The sequence below is a fragment of the Drosophila santomea genome, chromosome 3R (assembly GCF_016746245.2).
Source record: "Drosophila santomea strain STO CAGO 1482 chromosome 3R, Prin_Dsan_1.1, whole genome shotgun sequence".
NCBI lineage: Eukaryota > Metazoa > Arthropoda > Insecta > Diptera > Drosophilidae > Drosophila > Drosophila santomea.
In genome coordinates, this window is record NC_053019.2 from 22,236,161 (window position 1) to 22,261,073 (window position 24,913).

Here is a 24,913-nt window from a genome sequence, read left to right on the forward strand (position 1 = left end):
TCAGGCGCTCATCTCTAGTTTATAAATGAAAGTTGCACTATGCAAATTAACTTACTTGAATATGTTCTCAAAGTTGATGATGCTCTTCACCTTCTGGACGAACACATTCGAGATCTGGCAGAGCAGGACCTGCATCTCGGGATCACGGCAATAGTGGCTGGACATGGTCCAGATGTGACGCAGCCCCACCATGATGTTGGGGATCTGGAGCACCACCATCTTGAAGCTCTCATAGCTGCGTACTTTCTGGTGAGTGGATAAAGAGAATTAAAACTATTAGTACTTTAACTGGTAAGTTTTAAGATTACGACTACAATTAGGATAAGTAAGCAAAAATAAGTTAACAACGAAAACTCAAAAACCTAATCACTACACGGTTTCGGTTCCGAAAGGAACAAGCTCTATTGCGAACCACTAGTTCCAACACCAAAATTAAGTTTCAGTTTTAGCGTTGCCACATTTCTTAAATATATCATTTTCATTTTGAAATACGGTTTTCTAGTTATCAATTTCTGGGATTTGGTATGTACTAAAGAAGTTTACTTGTCCAATAAACTATTAAAATAATTCCTTATTTCATCTAAAAACTGAAAGCCTGAAGCTGTGGCACTCACCTCTAGATAATCTATGATGGTTCCTAAGTAGTCAGAGTTCTCCTTGGCTAGTTTGAAGCGAGCCTCTGTCTTTTCGATAACACTTTGCCATTCGACAAGAACTGGCGAGTTGTCATCCGCTAGACGCTGTAGAACAGCTACCACAAACTCGGTCTTCAACTGCTCCAAAGTTCCGTAGAGCTCGACCTCTATTTTGTGCCAGTAGCGGTGCTCCGCCATTGGAGTAAAGTCGTCCAGTTTGGCATCGGTAAGTGTCTTCATTGTCTTCTTGAGGTACTTTATCCAACCGTCGACCACTTCTTCCAGCTGCTGCTGGGTGTATGTGATCACCAGGTCCAGTCTTTTGGGATCGACGGGCACCCGAATGATGGCGTCCTCGAATTCGGTCGCCTCCTGACCAGGTAGAATGTACGACGATGGCAGACTGAAGGCCCAGACAATGTGATTAATGGTCCAGGTTATTTCGCTCTGAAACTCCTCGATCTCCTTGAGTAGCCGCCTCTGAATAGGCGTGATTCGTGGCGGCGTTGCTTCCTCGGCGGCGTGTTCCGCCTCCACTTTGGCCTTCGTCTCACTGAGCATCTTCTCCCATCGCTGAGCGATCGTGAGCTTCTCGACTTTTACCTCCACTATAAAGAATTATTGGGTAAGTAACTGATCATATACCATATATTATATATTCTAATGGGACTAAGAAAAGTATTTATTAGAACTAAATAAGATAATTATACCTAGATCGATCAGTTAGTTTATGAAGTTTCCCTTGATATATCTACTCACCTTCCTCCTCGGAGGACGACAAATGGGCCTCAACTTTGTGGGTTTCACCTTCTTCATCCTCCTCCGTGGGCTCCGCATCCGGTTTCTTGGCCTTCGCCTTTTTGGCCGCGGCCTCCATCTCCTTCTTTTTCCTGGTAGGAGTGGCAAATAAACAAACAAACAAACACAATTAACGGCCGGCCAGTATGCAAAATTAACACAAAGCGTAATGAAAGGCTACCGATAAGCAAAATGAGCAACAAATACAAAGCGTAACAAAGGCTACTCCGCTGGAAGTGGACGAGGATATGGCCACGAACCCAACTCCGGCACCTCCTGCGTTGGCATTTTTTAATCTGCATGACAGAAAAGGGCAAAAACAAAATGTTAAAACAAAAAAGATGCCCGAAATGAAAGGGGAAAAATTTAACTGTGGCGGTCAAGTGGCATTCGCGAGGCGGCAATGAAAGGCCAATGCAAGGATGAATGAGGCTCGCCAGGAAGTGCCATAAATGCTGCCTGCCAAACAAATGGAAAATGGCCAGAAGACAACAACCCAACGACACCGACGACAACGGAGAACGGCGCCGTTGATGGTACCATGAAATCCGATTAAAAATAAAAATTTCTTATCGGATGCGCTGTAATTTATGTGCGAAAAGGGTTCTGTGCACCAGGATTGGGAAAAGGAGCATAAAAAAGGGGGGCAAAGGCAACTGTGGCCGATGGTAACCAGCGATAAGCGCAAAACAAAGGCAAACAAAAAATTTGCACCGAAAAATCCGAGAAAAAAATCGAATGGGTTGGTTGAAAGAAAAGCAGCATTCACAATCGGAGCCCAGTCACTCCTCCACTCCAGCAGAGGCAGTAGCAGCAGCAGTACCACCACCACCAGCAGTAGCACCAGTAGCACGAGTAGCATCAGCTTGAAACCAATAAACCCAGCGCCGATTCCTGCCGAGAAGCCAGCAGAGCAGCGAATGCCACACCCTGCCTTTGTTAAAAGTTAAATACTTTTGTTGTTTAAGCGCTTTCAAACGAAATTCCGATGGTTTGGATAGCTCCAATAGACCCGGGCCCGATTCCTTGGCCTCGCTGGATATATCCTCGCCGGTCTCGCCCGCTCCTCCAGCGCCGCCTGCACCTCTGTCCCCGGATCCGCCGGCCTGCCCCTCATAACTGTCCATTTGCTGGCTATCCGCTGTGGCCGGTTCGCGAAATTGAAATTGAATGGCGCTCTTGTAAACCTGGTTTTTGGGGTGAACAAAAAAAATAGAGACCACATGTACAATGGAATCAAAGATGGAGTGCCCGGATATTGGAGGCCGCGTTGTTCAGGGCCTGCGGTCTGTGTAGACTTTCTAATTGATTCGCCCCGTTCGCCGTTCCCCATTCGCCATTCGCCGAAAACTGATTTTCAGGCAACAATTTTCCAATTTATTTTCATGCAAAGCTAATAATATGGAAGCCGCCGACTTTGTGGACCGCAGAATTCACAAGGCCGTAGTCTTGGCTGGCAGTCTAATGGAAACCGCAGCCCGTTTTGGAGCTATGATGAAGCAATTTGCGTTGGCGGTCAACGCTTAAGGCTCGGTTCAGTGGGCGTGATGAACCACCCAGCCAACCAAGTCACCCAATCCACCCGATATCCTCACAGTTCACAGCTCCAAAGTGGTGCAGTGGTGCGGAAAAATCTTGCGGCACAGCGGGCATTTTGATAGATGACTGCCTTGTTTCGGGAATTAATTACAATTCGTCACAACATTTTGTTTTGCGGTCGGCGAGCGGACTACGGGATGAAAGGACAAGCGGAAGGAAGGACGCACGAGTCCTTGAAACAATGCTGGATCGGCCTTAAAGTCCTTGATTGATTGAACAACGGTTTATGGTGTGTGAAATGAGCGAATCGGGTGCAAATTTGAGTGATTTTGGTTTGGTGATGCGTCTTTTAATGTCCGATTACGGTTGGGTGTTCGGCAGTATGGATCTCTCAGGCTTACCAGGTTCAAGTCATCCTTTAGCGAGTGAATGAGTGACCCTCGAACGGTGCCTATCAGAAAGTACAGCGGCATTTGGGCAAAGCAGGCCGATACATCACTGAAATTGGCTGAAAGAACATCAAAGTTTACAATTGAAAGGGATCACAACTTGTAGACTTATTCTTTAACTATTTTATTTTCTACTTAAATCTACTTTAACATTTAGATTTGGTCGTGTACTCACGTATCTCCCTCCGGTTTTTTCGCACAATGTATATGTACTTAATCTTGGGATCCAGGTCCTCGGACTCCATCCTTCCAAAATAGCAGTGCACTTGTGGGGTTTTCACGTACGCCGGTACCAGTTTCTGTAATTTTAGGCGACATTACCGTCTAGTACTATGCTTTATTACATCAATTTCAAGGAGTTGAGCCATTTTCAATTAGGAATCTCCCAAACACTCCGTGTGCCTTTCAATTAGGGTGCTCACCTTCACTTCCACGTAGACGGGTACATAACTGGCTTTCTTCTTCTTGCCTTTGCTTCCTTTTTGGGTGATAGAGGAGGGGAGCAGTGGGAGGTGGATCATTTGGGGGAGTGCATTAGTAAAAAAAGTGGGCGTGTCAGAAGCGAGTAAGCGAATGCAGCTCCACGATTACGATTGTGATTGAGATTGATGGGGTGGAACAAAGTGCAGCGGGCGGAATTTGCATTGTGGCAAGTTGCGCGCTTCCATTTAAATGCAATGAATGAGCCGGCGAAACTTTGCTCTTATCTTTGCACCAGGCAATGGGAAATCAAATGAGTCGGTTGGGTGGAATAGTGTGGCTGCTTTGGACTGGGTGATTCAAATTAAAAGTTACAAAAGAAATGAATTTTAGCCGGGCAAACGCAAACGAAAATGAGGCCCTTAAATATTTATGATGTGAAGTGGGCGGCGCAAATCAAAGTGTGGACCAAGATTTTCGTTTGATATCAAGTTGGACGGGCTAAAAATTTATGCATCGCCAAAATGGGGAAAATAAAGGAGGAAAAACCGAAAACTTTTAAATTAAAATCTTTTGGACAGTAACAAAAGGAACTCGTGTAAGGCATCCATCTTATTTACCGTTTTCCGTATCGGAGCTGGCTGAAAATATGATTATATGAATGTTTTTATGTGGTTTTTAGTCATATGGCTTATATCTTTATATTCCTTATGCTTTAGCTAAGAACCAGTATATTTAATTATCCCAAGACTTACGTCTGGATCGAGCTGAGCTCTTGCCACTCCCAGCCACGGTTGCCTCCTCCTCGCCCTCCAACTCGCCTTCCACCTCGGCATCTGTGGTTTCGCCACCCGTGTTGACCTCTTCCACCGGCTCCTGATCTCCACCAGCGGCTGATGCTGCCGCATCCTGGCCAGCTTTCTTGCGTCCCTTTCCGGCTGCTCCTGCAGCTGCACTCGCCTTGCCGGCGGACTTTCCGCCCGCCATTCGGGCATCGCCCTTCTTTTTGCCCTTGCCCTTTTTGTCGGGAACTGTGGGTGGTGGGCGTGGCACCTCCTCCAGCACGGTAATCTCCTCCTCGATGAGCTTGTCGTAGAAGGTGCGCCAGACGAATAGCACCACGAATTCCAGATCGTTTTGGGTCTCGTAGCGTCGATCGAAGAAAGCATTCACGGCGGGCATATTTTTGTTAATCGTAGAATTCACATACTTGGGGTCGAAAACTCCCAGCATATTGGATATAATCGTCTTCAGCCAGACGACACGTGGTTCATCGTTGTGAAGGGATTCTGCCGTGGCATCGACACTGTCTGTGGTGGATTCAAATTGCGTTTGTGACATGGTGGTCGTCGCTTATTTGAATAGGTTCTTGAAGTTGGGCGTGGTGGAGGAAGGTGGAGTGGGTTTTGGGTCCCTTGCTTGCTCTCTTTTGGTTGTTTGGCTGCCACGTCGGCGTCTTCGCGCGGCTGAACATCAAACGTTTGCCTTGATTTTGCAGGATTTCTCGTTACAAACAGGATCTCGCGTCCTCCCACTTGGATGCCAGGCTAGCTGGCTGCCCACCAACCAACCAACCACCTTTCCGTTTTTGTTGTTCTTTCAATCAATTTCAGCTGCCTGGCTGTGCAGTTTGGTTTCGCTTCCGCCGCCACAGAGTGCTGGCGTATTTACTCCCGGGCGTCTGAAAATCCTTTTGTGTATCCCAGGACAACAGTTGCGGCTGCAGCTCCGGCAAATGGCCGATGCCAGCCAGCCGTCTAAAAACCAAATATGGAATGCCTTCAAATGTTGTCTTTCTTCGTCCACACTCAGTGTTAAGATATACAGGTACACAATTTGTTAACGGTGTTTGATGAATGTTATTTCCATTTCCCTGACGAAAATATAACAGGACTGCTTTGATTAAAGCTGTCGAGTAATAACGTTGTTGCTTAAATTGTTTATGCTGCTACGCTGCTTGTTTTGATTCCATTTCCCGGCTATGTTGCTGGTTGCCTTGGCCGACTAGCTGTTGTTAGGGCAACCCAATTCAGCCCAACAATCCCCAACCCATTCGATTTAATGTAATTTCTGGTGCCCCCCCTTCCGGTTACCTGTCAGCTGCACTTGCAACATGCAACAGTCGAATACAGTAGCAATGCCAGCGTGCCAGCGTATTGTGGGGCCCTTTGAATGCCTCAGCTTCAGCCCAGTCCAACACAACCCCTGCCAAGTTATAGAGCTCACGCCGTTGCGTAAACAAAACACGCAGCCCTGACTTAATGGCTATGCACATTAGCAACGTGCCAGGGACTTTCCCAGTTGCCAGGTCTCCGGGTCCAGGTCAAGTAGCCCCCCGTAGCCCCTTTGGCACCTGGGAGCGGCGAAAGGCGAACGTGGAACGATGGCCACGCTCAATAAGTGTATAGGACCATAAATGGAAATATTTACTCGGCAGCGTCAACACGGCAAAGTGAGTGAGTGAGGCTGTGGGTTAAGTAAGTGCAAGTGCAAAAGTCAACTTTGCCCGCATCAATGAAATTGCCTAACAACCGACTGCCAGGCTCTTTGACGACTTCACTTAAAGTGCATATCCCGTTGCTACCATCAAAGTTGCGCAATCAAACTTGGCAGCCACTTCAATGGGCTTGAGGAATCAGTTCCATGGGATGTCTTCGATTTTTCATTAATACTTGGATTTTACCTACTTTCCACAAGCCTTGAATTTTGATTATCTCGCTAATGTATTTTTTTATTAGACCGTCTGAGGTACACAGCAAAAAATAAAATCATATAAAAATCAGTTCTCTGAAAAAAAAGTTATGGCATACAAATTGTTAAGATGCAATGAAAATGAATATCCAATATTAACAAAATTGATAATTCTCTAGAATTCAAAAATATGATGGCCCAAACTTATATGCTACTTTCGTGATGTGGCTCTCTTCCAGACTAGGCACTTTTTTTGAATGGTCAACTTCGGTTTTTTAAAATTCGCGTGCTTACGGCGATTTTCGATTATCGAGGGAGTAGTGTACAAGATGTGGTCATCCGTGTAGAACGTCCTTATTTTCATAAATTTTAGAGTGAGTATTACGTCCTCCTTGACGAAGCCAGTCGCCTTGCTCAGTTCTTCGATGGTTATTCGGTCTGGCGAGGTGTGGTGCCTCAACCATTCGAGGAGGATGTGGCCCCAATAGCTGAGGTAACAAAGACTGCCAACATCCGAGAGCGGCTTCTTGGGACCTCCGATGACTCCCTCCTTGCGAGAGATCTCGTAGCTGAGGGCGATCAGCAGCTTTCCGTAACCCTTGCGCATATAGGGCGGTAGAACAAGGATGCAATTTAGGTTGACATTGGACTTAGACTTCTTGTCCCTGGAGAAGTAACCTACAAGGTGCTCGCCATCCTTGTCCTTTAAGCACAGGATATAAAAGAATAACAGTTTCGGGCTGTAGAGCGTTTCTTTGTTTTTCAGAAAGAGCTTGGCCATCAAGCAGAGGCACTGGCAATACAGCTTCGCCTTGCTGCCATCGACCTCGTAGATATGAATTGCGTCCTTTCGGTACACCAAGCTGCCCGGCGGACGCCTCTTCTTGCAATGGAATAGGTGGTAGGAGTAGCTTTTCCGCAAGTACATGTATTTCAGGCAGAACTCGCAAACGTAAATGATGGGCACCTTGTCGTCTAATTCAGGATACGGACTGGAAGACGTGGTTTCTATCTCATAGCGCCCAATTTGCAACTTTCTAATTCTACTTGTATGGGCAGATTTCGATCCCGGTTCGGGTATACCCTCTACTGGGTCTTCTTGCACATTTGCCGAGGACTCCTTTGTATTACAAAGAATGAAATTTTTACCTGTTTGTAATTTTGTACATGTTTTATATTTACCTTATTTATTCTGATCAAATTCAGGGCTCTCAGAATGTCCGGCAATTCTAGACTCTTCTCCCCCTGATCGCCCAACGGCAGTTTCTTCACATGGTGACCTGGTCTGTTTTCCTTGTCCATCGATCAATTCTTATTGCGAATTTTATGCTTTCTTTAAAACATGCTTTATTCACTGGTGATGACACTTTTAGCGTCGCTTTGATTGGTGATATCGATAATGAAACGATAAAGTTTCTTTCCCAAAAATCGAGTCGTGTAAGGGAGCCCCAATATATCGGAACATTTAAATTCTTTTCAAAGTTTAATTCTTATTAAATGGCTAAAACGTATTATTAATGTTTTTATATTGGAAAACATTTGTTTTGTGCTTTTGTGCTTACTAATCCTTTTAGCAAATATTTATATTTAATATATTATATTATATTACAATAAGTTCGCAACTTTTTGTTGAGTGAGAAAACATTTGGGGATATAAGCTCAGTGCTACGCCACATCCTGCTACCTTGATCTATCGAAGACGCCAGTGCAGGGACAACCCGGATCAATACTAATTAAAATAAATGAACATTTACGTCGTCACAGCAGGTGGATGAGAGGGAGAGGGAGAGGGCGAGAGAGAGAGCTAGAGGACGGGAGTCCGGGCGAAAGATTAGGTGACGAGCCCGGGCCAACGGAGACATCATTAAAATGCATGGTTCAAACGGTGCGTATACTTAATATAGATTGGATTGAGAGTGTGTGGATAGCGGGTGTGTGGGGGAGGGGGAGGGGCGCTGGCAGGATAGAAAGCTCCTAGATGAGTTGGCTCCTTTCGCTACAGCATTCGCTTGCGGTGGCTGTAATCTTTATGCGTCATGTTTTTATTTGTATTTATTATTGCGTCTGCGGAGCGCAGAGTAGCGAGGAGCACACTTTGTTTGCAGGTGAAATATTCCACGCATCCAGCGAAATGAGAATTTATTGACTTCACTCTGCATATGTGCGTGTGTGTGGGTGGGTGTGTGCGTTGTGTGTGCCATTCCTATAAGAGTCTCTGTTTGAGTACACGCAAAAATATTATACCGATCTTCCTAGTGATATTATATTTACATTTACTTTTGTAAAATATCTATGCGCTGCAGAAATATCAAAATTGCATGCCTCTACTAGATATTAATAGCCAAAAAATGATTCATTTCATATAATTCGAATTCTGAACACTTTTTATTGCTGTGCTGCTTCGTTTCCGCTTGAATCCTGCCAGGACTCGAAACCCCCTTGCCTTGCACCCACTGCATATTTATCTACGTCACACGAGTTTGATAAACACAACCATGGCTTCGAGACAACTCGAACGTCTGTTTGCATTTGTGCTTAATAACTTTTAAATGATGCGGGGCATGCCTTTGAAAGCGAAGTCAACAGAAAGGAGGTTCTTGGTCCCCGGAGTCATACTCCCTAATTAGAGCCAAAGGATCGTAGGTGTGCGCAGAATTATTCAAAGAGGCCCCAGCTGCCAAGAAAGCTTGAGCTTCAAGTTCAGCTAAAAACATTTTCTAATATAAATTCTCTTGTTATTTCGATATGTTAAGTGCACCGAAAAGCTTCTTGTAAATGTATATTTTAATCCATATTATGTACTTAAATTCACGTCTTTCAGCTTTCTGCCTGCTTTTTATCACTTGTTACCATACCAGTCTTAAGAATATGTTTAGGCCTTGCAGGCCGGCGGCTTCGGGATCGATACCTGTTAGTCCTTGACCTGTCCGGTGAAGATACGCACTGGGCTAGCAATGAGCTGTGCGAAACGGTTTCCATGGGGCCACCTGGTAAGCCCATCACCAGGCGGGCTTTTGTTTAGCCAGATGAACATTTCGAAAATCGTTACAAACAGTTTGAATGCCCATAATTGATGCAGGAGGTGCATGCCCAGAGTCCGGCAATCGCACTTCAATATGCAAGCCAGTGTGCAACTGGATACCCAGTTCCACGTTAGCATCCGGTCGGAATCAAACCAAGTGTGGTCGGGCGTCTCTGCTGGGCTGCCGGATGCAAAGCCGGAATAGTGGTCGGTCGGGTTGCGTTAATTAATAAACTAGGCCTACTTTAAGACGACGCCTGCATTGGCCAATTGCCATGGCATCCATGATGGAGCCAGGCAACTAGGCAGTTAGAGCAGCAGTGCCATAACCACAACAACTTCAATGCAGTTTTGTCTGCCACAAAGCCGAATACCAGTAACTGGCAGAGATTGCATGCTTTGCGAATACTTAACGAGTCGACGCCTGAGGAACGTTCCAATCCCAAAATGATGCCCTCAAAGCCGTATAATTGGCCAGCGATGCGCCATCATCGCCGGCATGGACTCGATCGATTCCTTTGAGCATTAGCCAAATGCCGCATTTTTGAAGTAATAAAGCGCAGGCCAATCTCAGTTGTGTGTTTAGTCCACAGGAATTTTGGAACTATTTGGCCCCACAAATGATGCTCAAAGCCGGCTCTTCATTAGCCAATTCCAGCTCAGTCCATCAACGTTAACTACACCTTTTAAAATATATCCTAAGGCTGCTCTCAGTTGATAAGGGTTTGTTAATTAGATTTTGATTGGTTCTTTGATTTTCTTGCCCGCGAATTCATTGAACCCAAGTTTTGCAACGACTTGTTTCCCCTCGTTCTGAATCATTTGGAATGCCCTTTAGAGCGCTGGCTAATTAACATAGTCTGATTGCTGAGTCACTTCCATTTACGTCTGTTAAAATCCTTCTGAAAATGGAAAAGTTTTGAGAAAAATGTAGCGTTGTCTTCAACAATATTATTCAACCTTTTAGCCACCACCCAGCCACCTCATTCGCATAAGCAAAGTCAAGTTTTTGACCAGAGTTTTGCAAAGTTTTTTTGACTGGCTCAAGTTTTATCATATTTTTGCACAGTAAAATCTCAGCGAATAAGTCTCCGTTGCTCCGACTCTCGGTTCAATTTGCATACAGAGTTCGAGCATTATTTTTATTTACCTGATTCACCGCTGATTTATGATTTTATCGTGAAAAATGCAGAGCTGCGGCGAGCGAAGGACCACGAAGACGACAAGGACGTGGACGTGGAAGTGAATGTGGATGCGGTGGTGAGCGAAGCTCACGGAAAGTCAATTGAAATGCAAACGTGGCCAGTGGCTGTCTTCCGGTGTCCAGGTGTTCGGGTGCTCGGGAGTGGATCCTGAGCTCCTCCTGCTGCCTCCATTGTTTGTGTGCACCATTGCGTATGGCCATAACTCAAAAGCTTGAGCTTTGTTGCCCACCAATTGCTCGGGCGTCACGTGTTTTCATTTGGCGCCTCTCGTTTTCGCAATGCCGCTTTGTGCCAAGTGCTCGGGGAAATTGTCACGTCACAGGAAGTTGCAGGCGACGTCATTGACTCATAAATAAAGTTAGAGCCACATGAACAAGTACCCTACTGCTGCTGTTGCTGAGGATTCCAGAAACCAATTGCTTTGATACAATTCGACTGAGTATCGGTCAGCGGATGTGCCACGAATGCAGTGCAAGGAACCCGTCTTATTTTCTGTGTCTGGTGATCCCAAGTTTGTCGCACCTACCTACATCATACTTTTACAAAATGGATTGGCCCTCTGCAATTAATCGAAAGTTTGGGTCAATGCAGGCCCAGTGACCTTTAAATGGGCACTGCTTTCTCGTCAATTGAGGACGAATTTAATTTGCCATGAACTCTGCCACATGCAGGTACATTTATACGTATATATGGCCTGTACCACTGGCACCATTCGCACAGTTAAACACGTCAATATGTTATGACTGTTGTTTGTGACTGGGTGAACCAGGAGTCAGGTGCGTAAATGCTGTCAGTCACGGCTGCCAGCGGCATCTTCTCAAGAATTCTCGATTTTGGGTGTGGCGTATCCTGGCCAGCAATGTGCGCGGCAGCCGTCATGTGGCTGTTTCATTAAAATATGCAAGCAATATTGCGGCATAAAAACACACGGCAAATTATACAAAAGCCGGGCAAACGAACGCCCACACACGCGGCACAATGTCAGGGTGAATTTTTCATAATTTTCAGCGTTCGAGAAGAAAGGCAGGCAAAAATATTGCAATATTTAACAGACGCAGCAGCGAAGGACAGCTACGTTTGCTCCTGTTTTCGCTGCAGTTGTCAGCCGGCATGGCTAGTATGGAGTGGTTAAGGGGCGGTCAGGGGGTAAAGGATATGGAGGGCAGGTCGGCGGGAGAGGCGGGAGAGACCAACACATTGAAAGCGCATTTATTTGTCACTTGTCAAGCGGCCCAACGTCGCATCCTGTTCCAACTGGCATTTTATAATTCCCGAACGTTTTCCTGGCTCCTCCTTGCTAGGACTCGTTGAGAAATGTCTCTTGATTGTCGCTCACACTCTCGTACACCGAAAGAAATAAGTTTTATACACACACTATAAGGCTTGTCTTATAATGTATTTACTAGTTTTATTGTATCTACATTCTTACATTTCAATGACTTAAGAAATACAGCTGAAATTTATTATTGAACCCAATATCTTTTAGAAAAGGTTAGATACTTTTTTTCCTGTGCACTTGCACACTTAATGTGGTTTGGGAGCTGGATCGGGCAAGGGCTGAACTTTTATTAATTACCTGCATGTGGCGGACAGCGGTCGCGCGGCGGTCTGTAGGCGGTCTGTCCGTCTATCTGTCTGCCTGCCATTTTGTGGCACACGCGGCGTATGAGTTATATGCTGGGGACACTGGAGCGTCGAAGGCTGTTTTCATTTAATTTCATGTTTCAATTTTCAAGCAATTAACGCATAAAAGGCCGAACACTGGCTGCCTTGCCCAAATAATTGACCAAGATGGAAAACAGTCAGCTGCAATTTCATATGCAAATGGCTTCGGGTGTGGGGCGTGAAAATACAAAAAATAAAAGCAAAAAAAAAACAAAATGGTTAGCAGTTGGTGGAAATGCATTTCCCCAATGGCTTGAAAAGAGTGGGTGCTTGAATGTTGGGTGGGACGTCTGTTTTTTCTAATAAATGAAGTGAAAATGTTTTCAGCAAACAAATTTATGAGGCGTGCAGCATCGAAATTATGATAAAAGATTGAAGTGTGCGCATGTGAGCGTTGCCTTGGCTCCTTCCTATGTGTATGTGTATGTGTGTGAGTGTGTGTATATGGGTGTGTCTGTGTGTTCGAGTGTTTGTATATAAAGCAAATATGCGCAAATTCGTGTTCTGGCGAAGTAAAGCAGAATGGAGCGCCGAACCAAAAGTGGCGCGTACTCAAACGTAAAATGTTTGTTTGCGGCCGTTGAAGGGGTTTTGGGGGTTGGGGGGAAACACCAACCCCCCATGGTACCCGAACCCCCCATTGGAATGTGCACACATCAATCACAGTTGGCAGAGCCAACGAGAAAAAATTAAATAAAAAAGAATGAAAATACCAGTGAGAATTTTCGGTGAATCTAAAGATGCATGTGTCTGTATATGTATCTGTATCTGTACATTCATAACTACAGCAGAGTGGCAAAATAAATATGGAACGTAGTCACATAGTCATAGTCACACACACAGTCACACATACGAAAGCCACGCTAATTTCCGTCACGTTGAGCATACAAAGGAGCGGCAAGGCACGTGAGGAAACCGAAGAATATATGCACGGCAAAAAATGACAAAGCATTATCGGTTCCCCAGCGTAATCTTAGAAAGTTTTTCTGGATTTGTTGCTGAAAAACTTAAAAGAACAATAAAGCATGCTTGTAGGATTCTTCCCCTTTTAACTATTATGAAATTGTTAAAGATTTGTGTCTAGCAAGCACCGGAAATCGCCTAAAAGTATGCAATGCGAATTTAACAAAGTGCAATGCAATGCAACAGAGTTATTACTTTGTACTTTTAAACGGCCTTTCTCATTTTTATTAAATACAATGAATATTATTGATTAAATGCTATTAAAAGAAGCCCATTTGGTGTGTGGTACTGATGTTTTTCCACCATGTAGCCATGCTGCAGAAGTCGACTGGCTTCTTTCCGCCAAAGATATGTGGCAGAAGGCAAGAGAACGGCTGAAAAAAGTGGGAAAAGGCAGCGGACATCGACTGCATCGAGTGCTGTAACAAGCGTGTAACCTGCTTTTTTGGGCCAAAAGCTGCAGCTGCGTGTATCAGGTGGCATCAGCAGTCACCTTGACTTCCACATGAATGGCGAAAAGTGCGGCACAAAAGAAAAGTCAGTGGAAATGTTGAACATGCCAGGACAGGGAATATTTTGATGTTCAGCTGAAAGCAGGCTATATCCGGTTTGGTTTGGCGTCATCATCGAACAAAGTTTTCAATTAGCTTTACGGCTAAACCAAAACTCTCTCTCGGCTGAAAATTTGCTTTATTAGGCCATTATCAAGGCATCTAACTGGCTTCTGTTTCTGCATCTGATTCGGAGCGCACCAATGCAAATTGAATTGCATATGGCCACTCCGGCCAGAGGAGGAACTTTTCCACTTTTACTTTGATGAATGTTTCCCAGCCAAGTCGGCCCGATAGTAACTGCAAACAAGTATGTGCGGCGATGGCTGGGCCAAAAACTTACTTTCGAGAGCCTCAAAAATAGCACAAAACACGCTTTAAGTTGGCCAACTTTAATGATAGCAAACTAAACGCCAGGTAAACGAGTTTGCCCAGCAAGTTAAACACCTATAAAAATACAACTTTCATTTACGAACATCAACGACGAAGGGTTCGAAGGCGGCATGTAAAACCATTTTGGGCTTCTGGGCGTTACTCTTTGCCAACTGGTGAAGCGTGCAGCGTGTAAACGAGAAACTGGGAGTGAGGAATCCAGTGACTTTCAGCTGTGATTTTCAACTTAATTAATTAAAAGCAAATTAAAAGTTTTAATCTCTGTGCTACAAATTGTTGCTGCAGCAAGGGCTTCCCTGGCAGCCCAAAAAAGTGCCTACAACATTATTTCGAGTGGGAGCGGCGCGGCATGAAGTGGAGTGGTAGTTGAAGAAGCCTCCACTGATGAGCAAAAATAATAAACTGTTGCCGAGTTGCTCTTGTTGTTCTCGGAATCTGAAAACAATCAGTGGGAGTGGAGTACGCCTCCGCCAGCAACAAAAGAGCTAGCCCGAAATGAAAGGGTTCATTTGGGGTCGGAGATGAGTCGTTTTGGCGTGGGTTTGAGTAGACGTTTGGTTTCATAAGCCAGTGTAAGCAGATTTTATCTTAATTCAACGCAAAATTAACAAATTTTCAAGCCAAACAACGGCTGGCAAAACAAGCAAAGTCAATTTGCTTAAACGTTTGGCTCAGAATTTCCTTCCTCGGCGGAAGATCCACTCCACCTTTTGATTTTTGATGTTCCAGCAAACGGCACAGGCCATAATAACTGTTTATTTGTTCAGAATTGTTTATTCAGAATTTATTGCTCGAAGCTCGTTGATTTGATCAATGGCTTCGAATCAAAGCCAAATGGAATGCACGTAGCTTTGGCATTATGGCAGAGACATCGCCATCGCCATCACCTTATGCCACTGCATCTAAGCCATCCGGGGATGCTGCTAAACGTCACTGGCTGAATTTATGATGCAATGTCGCCTCCGAGAGCTGCATTCATCACGTTCCCGTCAGCTGCATGTCCAAGGCGTCGGATGGTTGTCATAAAAGACGCTCATCATCAGTTTTCGGGTGCCTTCTTACCCCGAAGAAGATGCCATAAAGCGTTTGTGGCCCGAACCTCGTTCGCATCTCTGCGGGCATCTCACGCCTTAGCACGACGACGAAGCCATGAATATATATTGTATTCTCGGCGAAAATCTGTTTCTTTCGCTAATTGCGGGGCCATAAATCCATAGGCTGTCTCGATTTGAGGGCGTGGTCGGCAGTGTCTTGTTTTGCATTTGCGAAATGAAAACACAATGCCGGCCAAGTAAGCCGCCTGGCCTGCCAAGTGCACGTCGATTTCGGCAACGGGCGTCGTATTCGTGCACAGAGAGAAAAACGACCCATTTATGGATTTATTATAAACCCATGACAACTCGAATCCTATCTTAGACAACTCTTGTCAAGAAAGGAGTCATCTTTCCGTAGGAAATGTTGAAGGAGTCGTCTTTCCGTAGGAAATGTTGCCTCTTGTTATTGTTGAAAAAGGGGAAATCATTAAACCATACTATTTCGCATAGTTCAGTGACTTTTTGAACTAATTGCGAAGCTCTGCCATTGTTCTTCTCCCCGTGTATTTAGTTGCAACATTTTATTGTGGAGTTTTTGGCAGAGCCTGTCCTGGCTCTTGTCCGATGTTGCCGCTGCTGCAGAAGCACTCGTAAATGTCATGCCGTGCATTTGCATTTCAATTTCCATTACAATTTGGAATGCCAGACCCTACTCACCCACCCACTTACCCACTCACCCACTGCCGTTTGCTGTTTGGCCGCGATTAGCGCGCTATAAATCCAAAAATGTTGCTGTATTTTAACAATGTTTTTGCGTTCGGAATGCCAGCCAGTCAGCTGGCTGTTCAGCCAATGGCCACTGTGTTTGCTGCCGACGTTTTGTGTTGTTAAATGCATGCAGCGACCATAAACCAAATCATTCGGCGCTGCCACGCCCCCAAAAGTGGAGGCGGAGGCTGTGAAACATTGTCCTGGCATTTTGGGAGTTCCACTCGAAGGGAGCGATAGATCGTGCTTCAAAATATGCAACTCATTTTGCTGATGTTTCTGGCAAGCGGGCTGGCATTGCCGTATCCCAGTATTCCAGTATCCCATTTGCATTATTTGTTGCCCGATACGCATTTAATTAAAATGGGGCATTTGCATTAGTATTGGCTTAGCCGCATAGCGACTGGGATTAGAATCAGCCATATAGGGCTGCCATTCTAATCGGAAACACATTTCGGCAGGGTTTAAAAACTTTGCAGAGTGAACTGTCAGTGATGAATGGTCTTTCAATGCCACAAATTATTTTAAAAGTAATGGTATAAAGTTGTAATACTGCCGAACAAGTTTAAGGACTATTAAAGTATATTTGGGTATACCTACAGTTAATAGAAATGGCAATGCGCGCAGCTAACTCAAAAGATGATACGAATCTTTCAAAGTGTTTCACTATGTAAGTGGCATTACCTCTCATAAGTTTTACCTTTCTTCTTCTAATCTTTTTACCCTGTAGTCGAGTGTGATTATAGTTGATTTACTCAGCAGAATAAGCCACATGTTTACTTAGTAGCTGTGTCAGCAGTATTGAAGACGATTGAAGAGGTCTCGAGCTGCTTGAGACCCGAGTTTTCCCCCGTGGAACGTGCCACGTAGCCATATGTATGTGTAATGGCTTGCCGTTTTGCCTACTCATTTTGCGTTACGCATACGCCGTGTGTGCGCGCCGAGCTCCTTGGCAATATGGTTACGTGTAAAACTTTAAACAGCACGATGACTGCACAATTATGGCGCAAAGGGTTGAGACACACCAGCGGAGTGCTTGTGGAGGGGGGAGCTCTTAGGTTGGTGGTGCAAAGTTGAAATTTGTGGTTGGGTCTTGGCTGCAGCCAATGGCTTGTAAATAATACGAGCTGGGTCGCGATGGCTTTGCCATTCTGTGGCCTTTGCATCGTGCCACGGTTTGTGGCGTTCCTGTTCCTGTTGCTGTTGCTGTTGCAGCAACTAATTAAGACAAACTAACGGTGTGCTGGGGGTGGGCGACCGGTGTCCTTGAGCGGCAGCTTTGCTCAAGGACGAGCGCCAGGGGATGCGTGCCCACCATACGTGTTTTGATATATGTGCTTTTGTTACAATCACAATGTGCTTACACGGCGTGTAGGGAGAGTGTTTGTGCCAGCCAGGGTGCCAAGTGCACTTAATTTGTTTGCTTAATTTACAAAACATGAGACGCTGGCGATGGCGATGCCCTGGTCCTGCCCATGCTCATGCTCATGCTCCTGTTACCAGGACCCTGATCCCTGGCGCCTGGTCTTCCGTTCTCTGTGGGTGTGTGTGTGTGTTTAGCACTCCCCGGCTGTGTCATCAGCGGTATCAGCTTCAGTGGGTAACTGGTGTTGCATGTAAGTGCAGCTGTTGTTGGCGAACGCGAGAAACAAGGACCAACTTCGTCATGGGCATCCTTGAACGGTCCCTCTATGCGAATGTATGTATGCGTGTGTGTGTGTGTCCTAATAAGGGGATCACTGCCTTAATTATGCGCACCTAAAGTGCCAGACGACACAAACAGTGTTCAAAACCTTAAACCCGTAAATGGCAATAAAACAGCTTTCGTACATTTTGTATTATTTATTTATTTCGTCATATAATTCTTGCCTTTATCGCATTTAATTTTGAGCTAAATTCCACGCCCACATCGGCGTGCACTTTTGTTGGTTTTTGTGTGGTTTGATTTCGTTTGACCTTTTTGCCTTTGCTTAACTCGCATTAAATTATTCATAATTATGCATATTTAATATATAATTTCCTCCCGTTGACTCGTTTGCTCGACACGTTTCATGGGCTTGTGTTATTTTCTCGTTTTCCTGTATTTAAGTTTGATTTTACATTTTATTATTAGTTTGCGTTTCAGTTTAGTTAAGTTTAGTTTGGGTTTCACTTATTTCGACCTGCCATAACTCGCTAAAATAATTTTGGTTTCCCTTTCTTTTCATTTGATTTACATTAACTTGCTTTTTGGGCTTACACTGTAATTGGAAGTTCTTCCAAAAATGTTCGTTTCTTAGCTCAGAAATACGATTATGCAGAACACGATTCATAATCAAACGCAACCTGAATTTTTGTGTGAGTTTGCGCTGCGCATCAACATCTAAAAATAGTCCTTTGGCCAAGGAGTTTGGATTTACTTTCAGTGCGTTCCGCAGAATGCACTCTTAACATCTTTCAACTAACACATACCCACTAAATTACCTATCCACGGCAATCATTACTCGTTAAATATATATACGTTGCATTTAGTTATGTAAATTTAGTCTAAAACAAAGTCCATCTTATGCTGCTAGCACAAACCGTTCGACGGAAACTAAACTTTCAACAGAAAATGGACAAAATAATACCGCAAATAAGCCACAATTGAAATGAAAACAAATCCAATTAAACTGAATTTGGCCAATATCCAATTTGACTCTTCCGATTTCATTGATTTTTCATATGGACTTAATTAGTTTTGTATTTAACTTTTTCTCCACACATTTTGCTCTAGCTTTAATTAATGTTTGCCCATGTGAGGGTTTCATAATTATTAATTTATTATTTACTGTTTTTTTCTTTAGTTCTTTACAGTAATTATTTACATAACTTATGTGCCTAGGCTGCGGTAGTTGGAGGGTAGGGTGTACTTAGTAGTTAAATGTGTGTCACTTATGCTTATTAATTGTTGTTTTCTTTCGTTATGTAACTGGTTTGCAAGTGTTGTTCGCAAGTGCATGTGTTAATTTATTTCAATTTATGGATTCGTTTCTTTTTTCTATACTCTGTGTTGTCTGCAGGCAGTTTTGTAGTTTTTTTTTCGAAGAGTTAAACACCACGCCCTCATCCACAACATGCAATTACGTGTGTTACGTATTAAATTTACGCTATTTACTTTTTACTGTACTTTTACTATTATTATTTTAACCTTCTTTTCGATCTATGTTCGAGCTTGTGTGGAAATTCAGCCCCGGCTGACTTATGTTTAATGTATTGTTATTATCAGAATTTTGTATGTAGCCATCGCAAATTAATGAATGCATTGAAAATTATCCTTCGCTTTGAACTTATGGACTGCGACCCAGTTTTTTGTTGTTGTTTGTTTGGCGAATGAGGCAAATAAAAAAAAAGTATAAAATACAAGGACATGCTACTAGGCGTTGACAATCCAGGGTCGCTGTCGCCAACACTTTTCCCCCACTCCCAATCCCATTATATTTTCTTTTTCTGTTTTCCTTTTGATTTTTGCATATCCTTTGCTGTTTTTCTGCCATCAAGCAGTCGTTCTGTTTTGTTATTTTTTAATTACACAGCTCGCGCTGTTGTTTCATCCTTGGAGGTGACTTGTCCGGATGCATTTGCCTTTACCATGGCGGATTTAAGCGGTCCGCTGCGGTCACAGATGCGCCATGGCCAGTGTGAAAATCGCCAGCGAAACGGCGCCAAAGGATCCGCAGCAAATGCAGCAGCGCTGTGAGGCGCCTGTCAGCGCCGAGTTGTCCGGATCTCCGTTGGCATACCGCTTGGATCCCTCGAGTCCCAGCAGATTCGGCGATATGGTAGTAGGCGGCGCCGCATTTAGACCGATCCGCTGCGCCACCACCTTGTGGTACATGTGCCGGATGGTCACCACGCACTGCAGGTTCACGCTGTGCTGGTACTTCGTCTCGAAGAAGCCTTGCAGCGCCTGGCTGTTCGCGTGAATTTCCAGCGCGGAGTGCGTGGTGGAGCCATCGTAGGAGTCCTGCGAGATGCTCTGCAGCGGCGTCCTGCGGATCTGCAAGGAATGAATGGGGAATATGTCAGTACAGCTGATATGTGCCTTCCAGAAAAGGACAAATAACCGATTGTTTGGTTAATGGTTCAACCGTTATATCACCATACTTTAAATTAAATGAAAGTACCTCGCACACTTGCGCTTGAATGTCCTGAAACTCACCTGGTTTCCGTTGATGTTCCAAGTGATGTTGGCCGGCGGATACGAAGGGCCCACCGTGCACACAGCCTTCAAGTAGTCGTTCACGCCAATCACCTTCTTGTCCACCTGCAACACCGGATCGTCTTTGGGCAGCTCAATCACCTGCATGTAGGCCGATCGAATCTCGGTGTGGAAGAGCGGTGCGTCCTCGGAAACTTCGCACTGATAGCTGCCGCTCAACTCCCGGGTGACACCCTTCAACGTCACCGACGTGGCATCCGAATTGGCGAGCTGAAAGTGGCAAATGGAATAGGGATTTAAAGCACAATTTGAGGGAATTCAGCATTTAACCACACAGTAATGCGAGTAAAAAGTATTAATCACTTTTTGAAATGATAAATTATAGCTGTACTTAGACTTGGTTTGATTGATTTTGCATCCTGCAATAATGTTTCTTTTCGCAGTGAGATTGCCATGAAAATGCGTCTCTGTCACTGCCAATATCCGAAACGAATTAAACTCCATCTTTGAGCAGATTTCTCTTTCCGATCGGCATCCCCCAAAAAAACCCACATCAGATGGCATGAAAAGCGCAGGCAACGCATTTGTTGGTAATCAGCAGAGCATGAGTAAGTACCAGAAGCGAAATTCCGATGGTTTGGGTATGCTGAATCCTGCGAGCTAGCTGGCAGAGTGAAACCACCCTTTGGGGGATCCATTGACAGGGTATTTCAGCTTCGAGACCACTTGGTTTTTTGAATCGCACTCGTTGTCGCAGTTTAGCATATTCTGTTAATTGCCAGCAAGCGCTTGCCACTTGGCAAACAGTTGTGCAATATCCTACTCAAAATCCACTTCAGCAGCGAACCATTCGCGATTACCTACCCAGTCTGTATGAGTGTGCAAGCGTGTGTGTGAGGGAGGTCCTTTTATCGCAGTCCTGGCCTTTTGTATTTAAGTTCAGCCAGCGACGAGCACAACCCATTCGCATTCGAGTTTTGCATATGCCACCAAAGCCAGAGCGCGAACGTTGCCATCGCTTTGTTCATTTGCATCTGTACTAATCCCGGCATGGCTGCCGTTGTTGGTCGGTCGGTGGGTCCTATTGCTATTGGCATATACTCGTGGCAGTATAGAGGAGAGCATCCACCCGCAACACACCATTCCACATTCCCCATTCCCCATTCCCCATTCCCCATCCGTTATCCTTTCTAGTGCCCCGCGGCAAACAACAGCTTTTTACGATTGTTTCAACACTTTGGCGCATTGCTCGGCTTGGCCTGGCTTTTCCTATTTAGTTTGTTGTTTTCTTTCCAGCTAGTTGTGCCAGTTCATTCGCAGATAACGCCGTCGATAAGGGCCGCCAGGCACCTACAACCTTCTGGTATTTACCCCGTTACCCACCTCCCCATTCTTGGTGAATCCCAGTGCTCGGTGGCGGTTACCAATTGGCATATTGGCCATGGAATGGCTGCTTCGTGGCCCCTGGCGAGCTGTGGTTTTAGTGGCTTTCGGATTTGTCGACGCTGATCTCGTTACGCAATCGTAAAATGAAAACAAATGCGAATCGTATTGATAAGGTTCTCTATATGCAAGAGAGGGGGTGTGGCTGGATCCATGAATAATGTTCTTTGGGCCAGAGATGCACTATGAATTCACATTGGTTTCCATGACTTATGGCGGCTAGGGACTTATGAAGTGCTGCCCACTAAATATGTTTTGAACTAAACAACAGGAAAGCACAAAAACATTCAAGATCTAATATGTAGGGATTATTATCTATGTATAAATTGCAGTGTACCAAAGTGAAATGCACACAATGTTGTGAGAGTAAATAATGGTTTTAAATGTTGAAGTTTCTCATTTGAATAATATTTTCAATTTAGCTGTGCACACAAACACGTTGTGTTGCCGCTTTTTACTGCGCCTGAGGAGATTTCTACCCCGTCTAATTAAATGACACTAATTATGTAATCAAACATATACGGAAAAGTTGTTCCTGACCCGCTTTATTTATTCAACTGCTTCGGTGCGGTGGGGATTTTTCTTGTTGTCCTGCGGCGGACTGCTGCGTCTGTCATATTTATTTAATTGCATGTGACTTTATTTGTTGGTACTCTCGGTGGTTCTTTGCGGCGGAAGCGGAAGTGGCAGCGCCAGGAAGCGCGCCAAACAAACGCAAATGTCTGCCATTTTGAGGAATGATACACACACACACACACACACACTCACACACCCTCACATACTCATCCTTTTAGTTTGCTCGCATGAAACTGTGGCCATTTCGTAACTGCTCCTCCGGGCAGTAAAAGCAAGAACAGAAAAAAGGAGCAGCAAAAAAAAGTGAGGCAGGGAAAACTCATCTCAAGTTGCGTTTGTCGTGAAAAGGTTTTTTTTTTACTGTAGCAACTCGGCCCACACCGTTTCCCCCTTTTATTTATTTGTTGGCTTTTAATTTCTATTTATATTTTATATTGCTTTAGCAGCCGCAGCTGCAACTTTCTGGCATGAGAAAAGGAGAAGAAAGAAATGAAATGACGCCACTAAAGCGTAATTTTGCATGCCAAACACACACACAGGAGTTTTCCCAACCAGCCAACCAGCCAACCGACCAGGCAGGCAACACACACGCACACCCCTTCAAGCCATGTGTGAGAGTAAAGTATTGTTTCAATAATTCTGGCTTTATGAAATAATAACTTTACGGCAAAAAAGCTCTCGGCCCGGCTGAGCTGAGCTGCCAGAGTCGCCGAGTTGTAAGAATACAATGAATTTCATTGCAGTGCCCTGCCTGACTCACTTTTCTCTACTCTCTCTCTCTCTACTCCATCCCATTCCATTTTCCCAGCACTTTCCCACAGCCATTTTCCGTTTTCTTCCTCCTGCAACTGCTGGCTCCTCGCTGAGTTTCCGCTGTTTGTTGTGCAGCAATTTTAATTTTGCCAACGCTGTCGCATGCGGCACACTAACACACGCGCACGCGAGGATGCGGAGTATCTGTGTGAGCCAGAGCTCAGCTGCAGCATCCTCGTTTGCATGCAACACTTTATGAATTATTGCTGTATCAACTCAAGTCGCGGCCACACAACCACACTCGCACTCACACACACACACTCCTATACTCCTATTCCCCGCCACACACACAGGCGCAAACACTTACAAACACACACTCCCATGTGCACGTATTATGTCATGCCGAATTTCCGTTGCCTGGAGCATTGTTGTAACTAACGGCTCCTCTTTCTCCAACCAATTTTCCCCCGGCCATGCCACCCACTTCTGCGAATTTTCCAGTTGCCGTTGGCATTTCACAACTTCGACTGCCTAACGCTGGGCAAAAACCGACCACAAATTTAGTGAATGAGATGTTTCCGGTGCGGTTGTTATTCTTCTTCTGCTGCCAGAGCAGTTGCTATGAACAATTTTTGGTGTTTGGAAAATGCATGGCTTTTTATTGTGCTCATTGTTGGCCCAGGCAGACAACAGCACGCCCAAGTGAATGCCCCACCCCCATTAAAGCACCCAAAACCCTTAAACCCCCAAACCCCCAAAACCTCCACCCTCTAACCAATGCCATTTGGCGGCCTTTGGATGGAAGGACTGCAGGACTGCAGGACGGACGCAGCTAGTTACACTCTGCGATTCCGGGGAGCTGGGCGTGCACACTTCACGAATGCATTTCGCATTTTTATTTATTATGTTTATTTGTTGCCATTTGTCACACAACCATTTCTAGCCAAGGCCGCCGCGATGGCGTAAGCAACAACAGCGGAAAAATGGCTGGAGGGAAAATGGCTTGGGGAAAATGCCTGCATGTGACTAGCCTGAGTGGCTAATGGAAATTGAAGTGAGTGTTCAGAAAGGGAAAGCTCATAAGGTGCGAGGATTACAGTATAATACAGTTGAAAGCAGTTTACAAATTAACTAAATCAATCGAACTTTATTACTATTATTATTTTAAAAAAATCAAAGGAAACTTAAGCTTGGAACTCTGCATGCCATTTTACCAAAAAACAAACTGCCGTGTTTTTTAAAACTTAAACCTTAAAAACTTGCCTGACCCAGCCATAGAAAATTAGCCCTTGCCCTTTGCACACTTAATTCTTTGCCGCCCTTGCCCGTCTAGTGCATCTAATTAACAACTGCCTAAAGCCCAAAAAAGAGGGAAGCCCTTGGGAGTACATTCAAATCGTAGACCATAGACTAGGGCCAACTTTTTTGGTCACTTCTGTCGCCAGTTTTCCCCATTCGGCCGCCGCTGAAATTTCCCAGAGGCAAGTGCATTAATTTTAAGCGCACATTGCTGTGCATAAATGCGAGGCGTGTCGGGTTATTAACAATGTTAAAAGCAAACGCGCCAGCAGCCAGGACACTCAGGCAAAAGCCAAAAGGACACTGCTTTCGACTCAGTGTGTGTGTGTGTGTGTTGGAGTACGACTGACGCTGCCATTACCGCAAACTTAATGCGGAATAATTCCTTCCGTGTTGACAGTGTGCAAAAAGTTTTCGGTGCGCAAATTTCTGGGCTCTCCGCGGCTGGAAAAGCGGGTGAATGCCGAGGAAAAGTGTGTCCACAAGCCAATGGCAGAGAAAGAGAGACAGCTAGAGAGAAAGGAACAGG

The 24,913-nt window shown here is 44.8% G+C and overlaps 3 protein-coding genes and 1 long non-coding RNA gene across 7 annotated transcripts in view; 1 reads left to right on the forward strand and 3 right to left on the reverse strand.

Annotated features, from left to right (window-relative positions):
- Window positions 1-5,718, reverse strand: part of LOC120453956 (dynein axonemal heavy chain 10) — a 32,827-nt gene extending 27,109 nt beyond the window's left edge. The window contains exons 1-8 of the mRNA XM_039638903.2: window positions 4,597-5,718; window positions 3,844-3,899; window positions 3,597-3,720; window positions 3,374-3,480; window positions 2,388-2,620; window positions 1,395-1,525; window positions 615-1,243; window positions 56-246 (exon numbers count right to left, since the gene is read on the reverse strand). Coding sequence (XP_039494837.1) covers window positions 56-246; window positions 615-1,243; window positions 1,395-1,525; window positions 2,388-2,620; window positions 3,374-3,480; window positions 3,597-3,720; window positions 3,844-3,899; window positions 4,597-5,182 — 2,057 coding nt within the window. The 5' untranslated portion in view covers window positions 5,183-5,718. The remainder of the gene's footprint in view (window positions 1-55; window positions 247-614; window positions 1,244-1,394; window positions 1,526-2,387; window positions 2,621-3,373; window positions 3,481-3,596; window positions 3,721-3,843; window positions 3,900-4,596) is intronic.
- The window catches only part of LOC120453965, a 121,694-nt gene continuing 97,920 nt past the window's right edge, over window positions 1,140-24,913 (forward strand). The window contains exon 1 of the long non-coding RNA XR_005616579.1: window positions 1,140-1,260. This is a non-coding gene — a long non-coding RNA (uncharacterized LOC120453965). The remainder of the gene's footprint in view (window positions 1,261-24,913) is intronic.
- LOC120453962 (males-absent on the first protein) lies at window positions 6,608-7,890 on the reverse strand. The gene is made up of 2 exons (XM_039638912.1): window positions 7,715-7,890; window positions 6,608-7,652 (listed from the first exon to the last, which is right to left on the reverse strand). The coding sequence occupies exons 1-2, from the start codon at window positions 7,832-7,834 to the stop codon at window positions 6,744-6,746; spliced, it is 1,029 nt and encodes a 342-aa protein (XP_039494846.1). The 5' UTR covers window positions 7,835-7,890; the 3' UTR covers window positions 6,608-6,743.
- LOC120453963 overlaps window positions 17,961-24,913 on the reverse strand; it is a 57,656-nt gene continuing 50,703 nt past the window's right edge. For all 4 annotated transcript variants that reach the window (XM_039638915.1, XM_039638914.1, XM_039638916.2 and 1 more), the window contains 2 exons: window positions 20,314-20,583; window positions 17,961-20,151 (listed from right to left, as the gene is read on the reverse strand). In XM_039638915.1, coding sequence (XP_039494849.1) covers window positions 19,771-20,151; window positions 20,314-20,583 — 651 coding nt within the window. In that variant the 3' untranslated portion in view covers window positions 17,961-19,770. The remainder of the gene's footprint in view (window positions 20,152-20,313; window positions 20,584-24,913) is intronic.

What these genes read in the sequence shown, in the direction of transcription:
- LOC120453962 (XM_039638912.1), bottom strand. Translation starts at nt 7,834, where the DNA reads ATGGACAAGGAAAACAGACCAGGTCACCATGTGAAGAAACTGCCGTTG. An exon ending in ATTTGATCAGAATAAATAAG is followed by an intron (nt 7,653 to 7,714) that starts GTAAATATAAAA and finishes TGTAATACAAAG; the next exon opens with GAGTCCTCGGCAAATGTGCA.